General features: G+C 37.3%; 1 protein-coding gene and 1 pseudogene across 42 annotated transcripts; one reads left to right on the plus strand and one right to left on the minus strand.

Moving 5' to 3' along the window:
- Positions 1–307: 307 nt before the first annotated feature.
- Positions 308–14,688, plus strand: LOC122092743 (protein RST1-like). Of its 42 annotated transcripts, none has more exons than XM_042663004.1 (9): positions 316–770; positions 855–1,137; positions 1,268–1,371; positions 1,505–3,095; positions 3,223–3,302; positions 4,857–5,067; positions 5,222–5,287; positions 8,180–8,362; positions 14,519–14,688. In XM_042663004.1, exons 6-9 carry the CDS (start codon positions 4,960–4,962, stop codon positions 14,603–14,605), a joined length of 444 nt encoding a protein of 147 aa, XP_042518938.1. In that variant the 5' UTR covers positions 316–770; positions 855–1,137; positions 1,268–1,371; positions 1,505–3,095; positions 3,223–3,302; positions 4,857–4,959; the 3' UTR covers positions 14,606–14,688. The 42 variants fall into 42 exon arrangements, 31 of the variants coding, with proteins under 31 accessions (XP_042518938.1, XP_042518939.1, XP_042518940.1 ...); XM_042663005.1 differs by having other exon boundaries at positions 3,223–3,276; XM_042663006.1 differs by having other exon boundaries at positions 3,223–3,268.
- On the minus strand, positions 12,765–13,795 carry LOC122092742 (annotated as a pseudogene).
- Positions 14,689–16,481: the final 1,793 nt, after the last annotated feature.

Below are 16,481 nucleotides of genomic sequence, written 5' to 3' on the forward strand. Positions count from 1 at the left end.
ATTGTTCTCCTTTTTTGTTTCGAGAAACAAGGGAAACAAGTAAAATTTGTTTCGTCATTCATGTTTCTTGAAGCATAAATTGTTATAAATTTCAATTTATGCTTCAAGAAATAAGTGGAACATAATACTTTTATCAAACGGTATTTATGCCATTTCTGTGTTTTTGAGAACAAGAAAACACAGAAACACGTTTCTGGTTACGTTATCAAACAGACTCAAGTTTTAAAATTTTAAAATTTGAACAGATCTGACCGTACGGGCTGCCCAATTTTTAAACGTTAGATGAGACAAATGGAATCGGAGAGACTCCCTTCTTTTTAGGTATTATCAAGAAACATTAGATTACATTTCCCCGAAGTTGCTATTTCCTCTTCTCCCCCTTTGTCGTATACTTTCTGGGTTGGGCTCCTGTTCTCCTCGAGAGGATTCGTGTTCCTCAACCCTCAATGCAGAGATATGCAGTGATTTCCATCTTTGAAAAACTCCGATCTGCTCCGTCAAACCTAGGCGCAAACTCCGATTCTGGAAGAGATGCTATTTCTCAGTGTCTTCACTCCACTTCTGCTGCCGTCGTCGTCGATTAGTCTGTTCGGGAACTTTGCCGCTTCGTTCCCCATGGTTTACTTGAACTTCAATCGGATCTCGACGGCTGCGACTCGCGTTTCGTCAATGTTTTCGTCAAAGGGTTAGGGTTTCTTGTTCGCTTAGCATTTCAGAAGAACGATACGTTGTGTCGGTTGGATTCTCCGGAGACTCATCCCTTCGTCAAGGTTTTGAAAGATTTTTGACTAGGTCTAATTGCGTATGGTTATCGAAGATTGAATTCTAACGTAATGTGTGGAGTTTTATTGCAGGTCGTTTCATGTCGAACTGCGATTCAAGCGGAGCTCGTACAGCAAGTGCTCTTGTTAATAGCGCAGAACAAGCGCACGGGACTTGTGGAAGTTTGTAAATTCTTGAGGCCGTTCTTGAATTTCTCGATATTGAGGGTATCTTCATCTGCTTCATCGTTTTCGTTCACAAGGCTTTTGGTTTCCTCCATTGCGTCACTGTCTTGTTTGTTTCCATTCGAAGCTATGCTCATTGTCAAGTTGATGATGGAATGCTTCAAATATTTTCCGCGGAAAAAATGCAGAAGTAAGTGTACTTGTCGGCCAAGTTATCCTCCTTACTCCTTTGGCACTTTTTGACAGCTTTGTTTGCTCATCTTAGTTACTCATTTTATTTCCTTCATTCCTGGCCATGCGTATTTTGTTACTCAACCCAGATTCTTAAAGTTTGAAGGATTTATCAGGACATGAAAAATCTCATTGACGTTGCTGAATATCTGGTGGATGCATTTACGTGAGGCAGGTGGTTGGAACTGGATCGGTATGTTTATGAAGCTTCATTGGGTTACTCTTAGCAAGAGATGATGTGTTAGAATTGTCACCTTATGTCACATATCCGAATTTCATTTTTAAGGTTTATCTGTGTTAATTTATCTCTCAATCTTTTTTAGCAGTTGATCAAAGAGGTTCAACTATGCTGCGTCTTGGAAACTCTTCTATCATTTTATAATGATTTCACAAGCTTTCTGGTGGGTGTGAGCCCATTTTCAAACTGTCAAAGAGTGTACTGCTCGTTCAGAAAGAGCTTGGATGGCCGTACATACCAGAATTGTTATCAGTGAAGATGTCCTTATTTCTCTTACTTACTCAAGCAGAATTTGAACATGAACTCTCAGTTTTCTTGTTTAAGTGGAAAATTGAAATTGGTACGTCTCATTTATTTGTGCTGACCAGCGCTTGCTGAATTTGTTCTATTTCAGTGTTCTATTCCCCTCCCCTTCCTGAGTGGGAACGAGAATTAGTTAAAGATACTTTATTATATTTTTAATCCTCTTCACCCCCTAGGCATGCCAATAACTAAAATGAAAAAAGGGAATGTCAATGCATTCAGAAATAGAAAATTGATTTCTATCAATAGGCTTCTGAATTTATTAAACCGTAGATTACAGAGCTTTATTAATTTCTTTTTCTGGTTAAAACTGTCTTGGTTACATTGCTGGACAATTATTAGAAAATCCTGCTCATGGTTTTATTTTAGAGAATTTCATTAGTGGCAATAATCACAATTAAGTCATGCCACGTTACTTTGCCAGCTTGGCTATGGACTGGTTGACTTTTTGATTGACTGAAAGTTTAAAGGAGAGAATTCCTCATGGTGCTAGTTTGGGGAGGAATCTGCACGCAACACCAATGCTGGTGCGGAGAACGGTATCATCCACATGGGACCCATATGGTCAGAGCATGAGAGAAAACAATAAAAAACCTTGTGTGAGGTAAATAGTACCTTGGTGTTGTGGGGAACTTCTTTTTTATTTTTTTCAAGTTTAAATTTACTCTTTTAGACAGAACTCACCTAGTCATGTGCTTGTAATACTGTGCTTTTGCCAGTCTCGTAGTTTGTGTGCTTAAAAAATTCCCATCCTTTGTTGTGTCAGTATAGCATAGATACTTCCTTTGCCATGGCAGTGGGTGCTGTATCAATATATGAAGAATTATGCTGTGATGCTATTATGCTTTTTGTTAAAAAAAAAATTCCCCCCTCTCTAGGCCTTAGGAAACATTTTAGATTGGTCATATCAATCCTTTGTATAGGAGGACCACATTCTTGTCAAAAGATACCTCTCTAGATGTGCTTGTCTAAGGAAAAACAAAATGATTTTGTTTCATTGTTGTTTTTATTTTGCTTCCTTAGTTGTTTCTACATGTTTGTGAAAGACTAAGACACTGTTATCAGAAAACTGTGCAGTGAATAGAGTATTCTGGGTATTGTTGAACTTGTAACAAATTTTACATTCTCCATTTCTTTGATGCCTTCCTCAATTTAAATGTCCGTAAAGTCTGGGTACTTCTTTTCTCTTGCTTCCCCCCTTCTTAACTACTCCCATTTTATATTAGATTTTTATTTGGTTATCTTTGTAGGGCTTTTACTCCTAGGCTGTACTATGTTTTCCAGGTAGATAACATTCAGAAAAGGATTCCTGATTTCCAGAAAAGGAACGTAGACTTGCTTATATCCGAAGATAATCTGATGTATTGAGAGCCATGGTGAAATTTGAAGTCAATATTATAACATTTGAGTACATGTTAGGAATATGTCTGCTTATTATTTCTGTCTCAGCTTAAAGAATATGACAAGGTGACAGTACTGATAAACTCTTCTCAATTGACCCAGCAATCGACGCCGACTGTTGAAGGAGAAAAGAACTGCGGGGAATAAGGTTGAAAAGTTAGTTGCTTGATATCTTTCCTTAGGTTATTGTCCACTCGGGTATCAGGAAGTTTTGGAATTTGTTTAATCTTTATTCATAATTAAATAGGTAGAAAAACCATCTTTTCCTACATTACTCGGGAGGTTGGTGTGTCATTTGGCACCTTGATTTTGTCATTTATTACTTTATTGTATTGGTGCCTTCTTAACAGCTTTCTTCAGTGGTATGGGCTTCCTTGATCTTCTCATTGTTTTTGCAATATTTTATAATATAAGACGACGGATGGAGGCTTTAGAAGTTGGTATTTGGTATCCTCGAGTAAATCCTGACCGCTCAAAAAAAAAAAAAAAGGGTATGCTTGCAACTTGACTTAGGGTGGACTGGTAGGGATCTGAAGATAAGTCCTCAAATCATTAATGTGGAGTGGAAGTTCTCCCTCATTTGTATCATCTTTCAAAATGCAAGCCACATATAACGCAGGTGAGACATGCTGATGGGTTTGAGTCAAGTAGTCATGCAACATGGACTTGTTGAATTATTTTTTTTCCAGATTATAACTTAATAACGCCAATCCTATATTTGATTGTATGGAGAATGAGGAAAGGACCAAAAGTGAAGGGTGATATGGGAAGGGTTTTCACAAATTTGAGAAGCTTGATTTTTTGGAAAGAGAGCTTTTAATTCCTGGGTTGTTCCTGAGCCTGGACAGCGTTTCCAATTCATTCCAACCTTAAAATAGGACAAAAATCCTTCAAACTTTGCCTCTTTCTTTTACTTTCCTTCCCAACAAAACAGCATTGCAAAAATGAGTTTTGTTTTATTTTATTTTACTTTCCTTTCCTTCACTTTCTGATCTAGCTTTCCTCTACTTTAATATCTGGACAGCCGAGCAGGCCTTAGTATTGGGCAGAAGTGATGGGGGTGTAAGTTGGTACTGTTGTGGATGGGGTAGAGGAAGATAATAAATTACTATCAATAGATCTTTTTGGTCGAAATTTCTGTATTCTATCATCCATGGATACTGTGTAGTTTTTCCTTTTATTTTCTTAATTTATAGTTGTTGAAAGGATGTTTTATGTTGGCTGATGAGTGCATTTACTCATAACTCTAGATAAAATATTATGCTGTAATTTGGACTGAAATATTCAATGTTTTCTTACGAGTTTCTATATATACTATTACAAATATTGAAGGCTATGTAATAGAAGATATATGTTTCCCTTTTCATGATTTCATCTGAATAGAAACCTGCTATGGGTATTATACTCACAATTTATTGTCTTTTATTTGGCTGATTGATGTTAAAATATGTTAGTATTTTTGGTTCAGTGAATCAATAATTACTAATTTCTCTGATTTTTATATTTGTTATGTTTATTTGTATATTTCCATATATCCTTGTTCCCGTAGTCATTATTTGCTTTTTGTAAGCAGGAATGGATTACAATAGAAATTTTCCTGGTGCAGCTCTTCTGTTACTTTTTGTCACTTCTAAAACTGTACATAATCAACGGACACCATTGGTGCATTTTAACCACAATGTTTTATACTTAAATGGTTTTTTTGGAGATTTTCTTATAGATTTGAATTGGGTCAGGAGCTGTTAAACTTGCACACAACATATGAAAATGCTCTAGTGGAAGTAGCTGAGTCTTTGCAGCTCTCAAGAAATATTCTGGTTGCACTTCTCTACTACAATCATGGAAACTATTCATGCAGCATTGGATGAGAGCAGTCTTTGTGTTGATGCTAAATTGCCATCCACAGCGCTGGATAAAACTTCGAAGATTGCGAATGATATCCTGAAGGTTTGTCATCTTATTTGGTTGATGCATGGAATAATAGCTTTGTTCTTGTAAATATCAAGTAGATTACTGTACTCACAGATTGCACTTGAGGCTTCTTTTTTCTTTATTTGGTGTAGCTTTTGGCAGGTTAATGCAATGCCACTAAAATGTGCAGAATTGCAGAAGAATCATTCCTCGATGTGCGGAGAATATTGCACTAGCCATTAGGGCATTTTGTATGGTAAGAGTCTTTGTATTTTTCTATATATATATATATTTTTTACATGGAAATGTGAAACACGGTTTCATGCTATCATTTGAGCGGAAACATGAATTGCGAATGTGAAGCTTCACACAGTTTCATGCTGTCATTTGTTTGGAAACATGAATTTATCTATGACACTAGAAAATTGTACCCTAATCTTGTGTGTTGCCTTGACTGGTATACTCTTTGGTGGATGTGTGCAAGTAGTCCTTGGGCTATAAACATGTTGGATGGGGTTGGGTAATGATACATGCCTTCCTGGTTGAAATAATTTCTCATCCTTACTTTATAGGCTGTATTTCTAGCACCCCCCACACACCCCCAACCCCCACCCCACCCCAAAAAAAAAAAAAAAAAAACTCTATACACTGTATTAGAAATTCACATTATCTGGAGGGTAGACGGCTAAGGTGGGGAAACCTGTGTTTAATAAAATGTCCAATTTTTTTCTTAAGTCCTAACCATTAGTATATATAATCCTGCATATGTAATACTATAAATCTATAATACATTATTCCCTCATAAAACTCCATAAACAACTATAAAATAACCAAAAACTAAAAATGTTTATTATAATTCATATATTCAATTTTTGTATGTGTTATGTGTGGCAACACCTGCGTATGGAATGACGATGTAGAAAACAGAGGATAAGAAGAAGAGATTGAGAAGATGGAAGAGAGAACTAGGAAAACATAGCTCATGGTTGTTTGTATCTATCTACCATGAGCCTAGGAAAGTAATATATACTAGGGTAATAGATTAATAAAACCTAAAATGATGAAAAGACGGTGACCCCCTACAGTTGACTACTTAATCTAATAACTTAAACAACACCATATATAATAAATACCACCATAAATAGTTAACTGTCACCACGGGTAGTAAGCAGCACTATCCTACGAGTCCACAACTTTAGCAATATGTTCTTTTTTTTTAATTTTTATTTTTTTTAATTTTTTAATTTTTTAATTTTTTATGGATAAACAGGTAAACAGGGAGTGTAGAACACCCTTACCTATACCCTACCATTTTAGCTAAATATTATAAAACTAACCCATACCGTCCCTGTTTGGGTTAAACAGCATAGACCTTCTACCCTTGGCCTCCAAATGTGGGTCAGGTAAGGCTGGTAAATTTGCAGCTATAGCTAGACTTACTGGAGTTGTTCCGATAACTAGCAGTGATGGTTCATATAATATTTACTAGTTATTTGAGGTAGTAGCTTTTGATTTGCAGCTTAGAAAAGGATATTATGTTTCCGTATATTTCCTTCTATTAGGGGGTGAGGAACTTCCTTTACAATTTCCTGCCAAAAGGGCTTTCAAATACATGTTTTGAAGTAGATAGTATGCTTATTTATTCCGTGGAAATTTAGTCCTGGCACAAAATGAAAAGTATGGGAATATGTCACACTTTTTTTTGTCACACTTTTTTTTTATTTTCTTTTAATTATTGAAACTAGGTCAACTTATTTCCTCTCATTCTCTCTTGCCCTTCTTTTTTGTTATTTATTTATTTATTTTTCAAATGTGGGGTTACTTAATTGACAACAACATGTCTGTTGGCTAGGTCATAAAACATTGACCTTTTTTTAATAGAATAGTATCTTAAGAACTTAAATTATAGTGGAACATATTAATGTTTTGGACTTACTAGGTTCTAGATGTTATAGGATATGCAGTGGTGGAAGCTAGTTTGTGTGTGGATTTCTGTCTTTACTATGTTATACATTCACTATTAGAAAGGCCAAGGATCTGAGACATGCCAGATCTCGTTTTGAGGTTTCTACCCTGGGTTTCGTTCCGGCCAGGCCTGAAACTGAGACAACATGGAGATTTGGGTCAGAATTGACAGAGATTTAGTTCCATGAGAAAGGCTGCCGGTAGAGATGATCCCAGAAAAAACTTCTAAATTGTGTAGATTTCAATGCTTCGTGATCCAAAACCTACTAGACACTGCTTGATTTTTCCCTCTCCCCATTGGGTTTGCAGGTGAAACTACTTTATTTTGGTCACTGAAGTTGTTGCATTCTGGAAAAACAGGTCAGATCTGGGTAGAACTTATTTTGAACTCCAAATTTTTACTTCAGTGCTTTTGCACCCAGTCATCAGAATTTGACTCAGCCCATTAGTGTGGGTCCATGGTCGACCAAAATATTTGTGGAACTAGGTGGATTTGGATATTTATGCTTCTGTTTTGAAGACATTTGTCTCATAATAGATGTACTCAAATGTCCAAATCCAAACCAAGGACAAGATTCAGAGTGAAATGATTGAAGTCTTCCCTGACTTTCACAAGTTATTTGTTAATTCCTTTTTATTTCCACTGGTCCCCCCCGGGGCAGGTACAATCATAAATTGCATGGTCGACATTGAATCTAAGTAGTTAAGCCCCAACATGTTCGTTGGTGATTAAGTATTTCCACTTACTATCCTATACCATACATATTGTGTAAACATGGTGCACATGATGTATGGTATAGACAGTCACTATGTATGCTGCACATCTATTACTTCTTTTTTTTTTTTTTCCGTTGTAGAGATCTCCCAGGATGTATGTAATATTGTCTTGACAACGGAAATAAGTGGTGGATGTCCAAATTTATAACTAATGATTACAGGGTTAATGTAGTGACTGTCTATCAGGCTGATATTTAACATGGGGCGTCTTTGTTTTTGCTAGTGATCCAAACATGGGTCCCAGCTCTTATGTATGCTGCTAATTATGAATGTTGGAAGTGCATACCTTCTCAGGGGTCATCATGTTCTTCCCTTGCAACAACAGCTACTGCTAATTTTCATTTTGATCTTGCAATCTGCTGCTTCTTCATGCTCTCAATTAATTAATTCCTTTTGTTATTTCCAGGTTTTGCCTCCATCTGCTCATGAAATAACAGCGACTGCATCAAAATTCCTACTGAAGTGGTTGTTTCAGTATGAACATGAATACAGGCAATGGCCTGCTGCAATTGCATTAGGGTTGGTCTCTCGTTGTTTATATGCAATTGATTGCAGGCCAAAATTTCAGATCATTGCTGGACTTCTTGAGGTACATAGAGTTCTGCAGCAATTCTCTATGTAACATTCTTGCAAATGGTTTGCTGGAGGCATTAACGACTATTGGAAAGAATTGCTAAATTAAGTTCTTGTTTAGGTGAACGAAGCATGAATGCCTAAGGAATGCAACTCCGGGTTCCGAAACAAGTCTAATTAGGTTGCTTTGGGCCCAACAAGCATAGTTTTTTACACATGTATGAATATGTAAGATATCAGGGATAACTTTATATTGTTATGCTTATATGCAACATCGAAGCCATATCAATGCATTATGTTATAATTATGTTAGTAATGACCATTATATACAAACCAACACATAATAAAGAAACCATGGGATAATTTATAAGCATTTTTGTCAAAAAAAAAAAAAATCAACATACTGTTGTTATAAACAAAACATGGGATAATTTATAAGCATGTTTGTAAAAAAAAATTTTAAAAATCAACATCATCCTGTTGTTGCCAGTCATTATTTTTTATAATAAAGTTTTCTACAATAATAAGAGTAGCTCCTGTGAAATTCCGGTAAGCTGTCATTGTCCAGTTGTTTGATTCTGTACTTAGCGCAGAATATATATTGCAAATTACTTTCCTTTTCCTTTTTTTCTTGTTTTCCTCCTATTTTCATCTTAATATTGTACCATTTATTTTGTAGATAAAACCTCTTCAAGTTCTTCCCTCGCTTCACATTTGGTGATGATGCCACTTTTTCTTCAGACCATTTTTCCCTCACTCAAAAAATATAGAACAAAGAGAGGAAAGAAAAGAATCGATGGAAGGGGGAGAAGAGGGATATGAAGTTGTGCCTCTCACCCTGATGTGGGACTTTGTAGAGGTTAGTTGCAATTTATAAGCAAGAATGCTTGCCATAAAGAAGGAAACTAGGAATAGGAAATAGGAAATAGGAAACAAGGAAGAAAAGGAAACCAATTTGCTTGTAAAGACAAGCAACTGATTACAAAAGGAATAAACTAAAAAGGAAATAACTCAATGCCTTCAAGAACTTCTCAAATCGAGCTCCTCTTGCTGTCTTGCTGGCCAAATTCCTAGTTTCCAGAGCCAAGAACCCATAATATGATCACGAAACCAGAAACAAGAACTCATAAACCCAAGGCCTGAACCTAGAACCCAGAACTTAGAATCGGGATCCCTGAACCCAGTACCAAGAACATTGAACCCAGAACAAAGAATCCAGAACCCAAAAGCCGTAACTAGAACCAAGATCCCGGAAGTCAGAACTGAAATCCCTGAACCTTGAACCCTGAACCCAGAACCCAGAACCCAGAACTAAGATCATGAAACCAGAAACAAGAACCCATAACGCCAATGCCTGAATCCTGAACCCAGAACTTAGAATCGAGATCCCTGAACCCAGTACCAAGAACCTTAAAACAAGAACCAGGAACCCAGATCAAAACCGAGATCCCTGAACCTAGAACCCAGAACCATGAATCCAAAACCAAGAACCCCTGCCTGAAACATTTAACTTAGGACCTAGAATGCCAATCCATAAACCTAGCACCCAAAATCTAGAACCTTGAAACAAAAACCCTGAACACAGAACCCAGAAATGAGAACCAAGAACCCTGAAACCATTACGAAGAAGCCAGAACCAGAACCCTGAAACTCTAAACAACCAAGAACTCTGATCCTTGAACCCAAAACCTGAAACCAGAACGAAGAACCCAGAACCCTAAAGCCAGATTCAAGAACCTAGAACCCTAAAACCAGAAACTAGAACCCAGTAACCTGATCCATGAACCCAGACCCACAATCCCTGAAACCAGAACAAAGAATCCAGAACCCCAAAGCCGTAACCTAGAGCCCAGAACCCGAAACCTTGAAACCAGAACCCTGAAACCGGACTAAGAACCTAGAAACATGAAAACATAACTAAGAACCCAAACTGTAAAAGTCAGAACCAAAAACCAAAAGCGTAAACCTAGAAAATAGAATCAAGAACCCAGAACCAATAACCAATAACCAAGAACCAAGAACCAAGAACCAAGAACCAAGAACCAAGAACCCGCTAAACCCAAAATCCAAAACCTAGGACCCAGGACCCAAGACCCAGGACCCAAACCTAGAACCTGAAATTTGAACCCAGTACTCAGAATTGAGATTCTTGAACCCAGAACCAATAACATTGAAACCAAAACCAAGAACCTGGAAGTCAGAACAGGGATCCCTGAACCTTGAACCTGGAACCTTGAAACTAGAAATAAGAACCCATAACCCCAATGCCTGAAGCCTGAACCCAGAACCCAGAACCCAGAACTTAGAACCTAGATCCTTGAACCCAATACAAAGAACCAGGAACCCAGATCAGAACCGAGATCCCTAAACCTAGAAGCAAGAATAATGTAGGAGTAGATTACAAGTAACTAATTCCATAGTTTATAACCCCAAACAATACAAATAGGAGTAAGAAACAAAAAAATAATACCATCAAATAAATCCTCAAGGATACAATACCCATATAGGAGCAAAACCAGCCCAAAACCCAACCCGATAGGAGAGAGAAAAACCTTCTATATAGTTGGAGAGAGAAAGGTGCGGCCAGATTTGTGAGAGTCCGATTGAGCTGCATTTTTGGGTGTAGATAGTCCCTAGGGAGGGTATAAAAACCCCCAAAGTTGAGAGGATTTTGACGGCTGGTTGTGAAGTTTCAAGCTTTTTTGATTTTCTGACCTAGGAGAGAAAACTGAGAAGAACCTTTAAGAACAGCAGCTGAATGCTTCCAACAGCGACTAGGTAAGGATCGTGGGACCCTTATGAGGCCTGTAATACCCTAATTGAAGACCTGACTAAACAGAGTACCGAAGAGAGAAAGAGAGGAGATCGATCTCTCTCTATTCCCACTAGGATTGTTGATCGGTTCTAATTTCTGTAGACTTTTATCAGAATCTGAATTTTACCTCTTGAATGTTACAACAAATAAAATAAAAAAAGAAGAATAAAATGGATGGGGGTTGAGAAGGGTGAAAGAGAATAAAGGAAGTGGCTATCTCAGCCTGGGCTTCTCACCCACAGCTATCTCAGCAGCTCTAAGCATTTAGTTGTAAACTTTCTTTAATAAATGCAAACTTTTTTTCATTCAAATCTCCCCAATAATGGGACATATGCCTCTCTATTTATAAAGGGGAAGTTTACAATCATACTAATACTAGGAGATAGTTTCCTAATAGGACTAGACACTTCTACTACAACTAGGAATTCAAAATAGGACTAGGACTTGACTTTATGACTCCAACATGGAGTAGGACTAACAAACTAATAGTCCATATAGGACTTTACAACCAACTAATGGCTTAATGGGGCTTTATTAAATTAAATAGCAACTAATTAAACTAATGAATAAAATTCCGTTTTCCTACCTTCTACCCCATATTTTAGGCCTATTAAAGTGGCCCATTTCAAAGAAAACCCATGGGATCAAAGGCCCAACACATACATAACACAACCCAAGGCTTATTTGCAATAAAATAAGCCCAAGTGACTTATCTACATCAAAGAACCTTGAAACTCGAATGAAGAACCCAAAACCCAGAACTTGAAACCAGAAACAAGAATCCATAACCCCAATGCCTAAACCTAGAACCCAAAACCTAGAACCCTGAAATCAGAACCATAAATCCAAAACTAGGAACCCAAAACCTTGAAACTAGAACCTAGGACCCCAATCCATGAACCTAGAACCCAAAGCCTAGAACCCTAAAACAAGAGACCAGAACACAGAATCCAGAAAAGTGAACCAATAACCCAGATCTAAGAACTCCGAAACCATAACGAAGAAACTGAAACCGAGAACCTTGAAATTGAAAAAAGGAGCCCAGAACCTTGGTCTACTTAGCCCAGGAATCAGAACGCTGAAACCAGAATGAAGAATCCAGAAGCCTGAAACTGGAACCAAGAACCAGGAACCCTAAAACCAGAAACAAGAACCCAGTACCCCAATCCTCGACACATGAACAAAGAACCCAGTACCCCTATCCCTGACACATGAACAAAGAACCCAGACACAAAGGCCATAACCCAAAGCCCAGAACCCAGAACCCAGAACCCAGAACCCTATAACTAGGAACCATATAGTGCCACTGGCCCTTTTTCTTAGGAACTTTAAATCCCTCTCAATAAAAATTTGGATTTATTGAAAAAAGGAATAACTTGATGTTCTTAAAGTACAATAAGAAACTTTGTTACATTTTCTAAGATGGCTACAACTGAGCTAAACCCCAGAATGTGATGATGCAGAACAAAATTGTAAATTTAGCAGCAATAAAAAATTCTAGTAATATGAATATGAACAATCAAGGGTAAGTGCTTCTTGACAGATCAACCAACATTAACATGCACAAAATTAAGCATAACCGGATATCAGAAAAATAATCACAGGAGACAAAAAAATATAGATTCGAATTGATTCAACAGTGAAGAGACAACATAGTGGGTATATACACCAGGAATAAACTATTCATAAGATGAAATATAGGAACATAATTATAAAGTGCAAATTAGTCAATTATTTACACAGATGTTGTCACGACAGAATTCTACAATTCCGCCAATATTACATGACAGAAACACCAAAACTTATCCCCAGGCCAAGGATTAACTCAATCCTACAGACCAGCCCTCTAGACTTGAGCTCCTCGAGGCGTTAGACCTCCAAACCATAATCATCAGCAGCTGCATTAGGCTATTGACCTCGCCTTCCGGCATAGAAAGCGAAGTGCTTCCAACCATGGAACTGTCCATGAATTCGGCCTGAACCTCCATGTTAATGAACTGCTTCTTGAACTAGTCAATGGTTTCTGACATCTTCTGCAGATTCCAGAAGGTAAGAGAGGATTCAAGGGCTTTGACAATGGAACCCATGGACTCGTTGATGGTGGTCATTTTGGCCTGGGTGTCAAGGCGAGCGGCAATAGCATCGAGACTAGAGGCTAAACGTAGGTAATTCATCTGTTCGTTGCGCTTATGAATTGCATTCTCTGCGTAGATCCAAGTACCATCCATGTTACCCTTCTCGATTGCTCTCTTGACCTTGAGCTTCTCGGCCTTCTCATCTTGCATTTGTGGGATTGGCGTTGTAGAGTCTTGGAAGTGAATTTGAGTTCCATGATCTGATTCATTAGCTTTTCGGTGTTTCCCATTGCTATGGTTCACGATTCACGACTTGGCCCTTCTCTCGATTTCAGTCTTTGCCTGCAATTGCTAGTTTCTCTTTCTCGTCTCGTGATCATGGTCTTATATAGCTCCCAAATCCAATTCAATTTTGCAATCTTCTAGGAGGATTTCGCTTTCGACCTGTGGGAAACGCGTTAGGGTTACTTTTATGGAGTCCGTATGTCTTCCAGGAATTTTCCTTTGAGACTAGGGAGGATATCTGGGATTTTTCGGATTTGACTCATCTCCAATTCTCTTTTCTCTACTTATGAGTCATTACATGTGTTCCATTATATTCTAATGGCTGGCTGTGGATTGCTATGGTTATTCAAACCCTTTTTTTCCTCCAGATCTGACCCGATAAGAGGAGGTCCATCATCTTTGTCTCCCAACCTAAGGTGTGTTTGGTAACCAAGAGAAGAGAAGAGAAGAGAAGAGAAGAAAAGAAAAGAGTACAAATGTTTTGAGAATTTCTCTTTGTGCTTGGCATGTCTTAATTTAAGAGAGGATTTAGTTTTTGAATTTTAAAATTTCCCTTGGGAATTGTGAAGTTTTCTTTTGCTCCCCAAAAAAGAATCTTGCCAAAAACACAAGAAAACATGAGAAAATATAAAAACTTTTCTCTTTTTCTCTTCTAATGGTAACTAAACATACATTACTTTTTTTATTTTTTCACCATTTCATTTTTTTCTTCTTTTTTTTTTCCCTTTCTTTCTAGATTCTTTTTTTTTTTTTTTTTTTTTATTTTCTTCTCTTGGCTACCAAACATAGCCTAAAACGAAGAAGAAGGAGAAAAACTTGAACGAAAAAAACTTGAGAAGAGATTAGGGAAGGAGCCAGACTCACCTACCTCTCTTAGATCCCATCTCTCAATTTGAAACAAAGAAGGGAGAAGAGATTAGGGAAGAAAAATTGATATTTTCGCAGAAGAAGAAAGGATATATCATGGGTTCACTTATAGCTTCGGTGAGTTGTGCAGGCTGATGGGGATGAAATCGTTGTAGGAAATAGAAGCCATGGGTCTGAATCATTGATCACTGTGGAGAAGCTAGTATGTTTATTGTGATTTTTAGTCTTGAATTTGCGGGTGTATTGTTTTAGGGTTTCTCATAATTTTTTCGAAATAGAAAGAGTAGTAATTTCTGGCAATGATTGATAGGGATTCTCTTCTCCCTTATTCAATTTCATGGGAAAAATTGTCTTACCTTTTATCACTTCAAGCCTTTGTCTGAGAAACCAAAGCTAGTGTACTTGATTTCAGAAGCTAAGTATAAAAAGAATAAACATACTTCCAAAGAGAGAGGTAAAGTGGGAAAGGAGGAAGACAAAACTTTGGTTTCTTAGGTTACTTCCACAACTACTACATGATCTTTAGAATGGAAGGATGTAGACAAAGTCTTGTTAAAGGCGTCATCTAAAATGAAAGAAGACTACAATGCCTGATTAAAGATTAATATATACAAAATTGATAAGTTGAGTGAAGGAAACCAACAATGGAGATAGCTTATAACTATTCCAATTCAGCATCACCCGCTCTGTACATTCGTCCTTTGAGAGTTGAAGTTAACAAAAAAGTCCGAAACATCTGGTTATCATTCAATCTTCAATAACCGTACTTTGAATTCTTGGCTACATCGTAAATGGAGAAAGAGAAGTGAGAGAGAGAGTCTGATTAGCCACGAGTGCCTCTAAGATGACCACTAACTTGACGAGTATAACGGACTACACCTTTAGTCCATTTCTTGATCTCTGTTTTCATTTTTTCAATGTCCAATTCCTTAAGAGATTTCCCTGGTTTGATGTTAATCTCCATGAAGGAGAAGCATCTATCGAAGTCGGCGCTTCGCACCGAGTTCCCTCTCGGCATCTCCATCTCTACCATTTAAGAGGTTGAGAATCTCCGACAGACATGGATGACATGGCGATGAAGAAGTTTAAATTCCTTTGTTTTTATTCTAAATTCCACGACAGACATGGATGACATGGTGAAGGAAAATCTCTGCCAATTGTTATTACGCGTGCCCCCTCTCAAGGCACTTCCTTTTTTTGTTAAACCTTTCTCAAGACACTTCCACTCAATTGACTTTTTAGAAAAATATTCTTAGTTTCTTTCTATGGTCCGAATATACAATCTCTTATAAAACCATCTTAGATGATCTAGTTTCTTTTTCACCTATGGTGAAGATAGAACATTCCACGCAAGGGTGTCAATTGATTTGGTTTCAATTTATTTTTTTTTCACTCGACTCGATTTGATTCAAAATACGTGTGAAAATAAGAATCAAACTAAAATTGAAGATTATTTTTCAAAACTCGAATTTTATGGACTTGGTCCTGTTTTGGTTTGATTTTTATTCATTTTCGATTTGGGCGAAGTTAAACCCTTTTGTTAGGGCCAAAATCCATCATTTTTTTCCTTTCAAACATAAAAAAATAATATAACTTACCATTCATATTGTTGACTAAAACATTAAAAATAAAATATGATTATTTCTTTTGAGAATTTGGTACCCATCTGTGGGTTGCCCAGATGGTTAGGGTGAATTGGGGATTGGTGTGGATAAGGTGCACGGTCCCAGGTTCGATTCCCCATCTGTGCATCTTCGATTTCAATGGAGACTGTGGCGGTGAGTTGATGTGCTAGTCTCCCCAAAACCAAAACCAAAGTGTATGTTATAGAGTTCATACTTTTAAGTTTATTTCAGGAGAGGTGAGACCAATGAAAAATATCAGTTTAGAATCTTTATTAACCTTGAATTTCAGAAGCTAAGAAGTTGGGGTGGGATTATGGGTTTCTCAAGCTGTAGGTTTGAAAGATCCTAAACCAACATATTTGGTTGGATTTGCCTCTCAGCCCCTAAGAATCTGGCTTCTAGAAGCTCATAGATTATCCCAAACGTACTCAATAGTATAATAAAATAGAAAGCCATTGAATATTTCTT

This window comes from Macadamia integrifolia, chromosome 11, assembly GCF_013358625.1.
Source record: "Macadamia integrifolia cultivar HAES 741 chromosome 11, SCU_Mint_v3, whole genome shotgun sequence".
Taxonomy (NCBI): domain Eukaryota; kingdom Viridiplantae; phylum Streptophyta; class Magnoliopsida; order Proteales; family Proteaceae; genus Macadamia; species Macadamia integrifolia.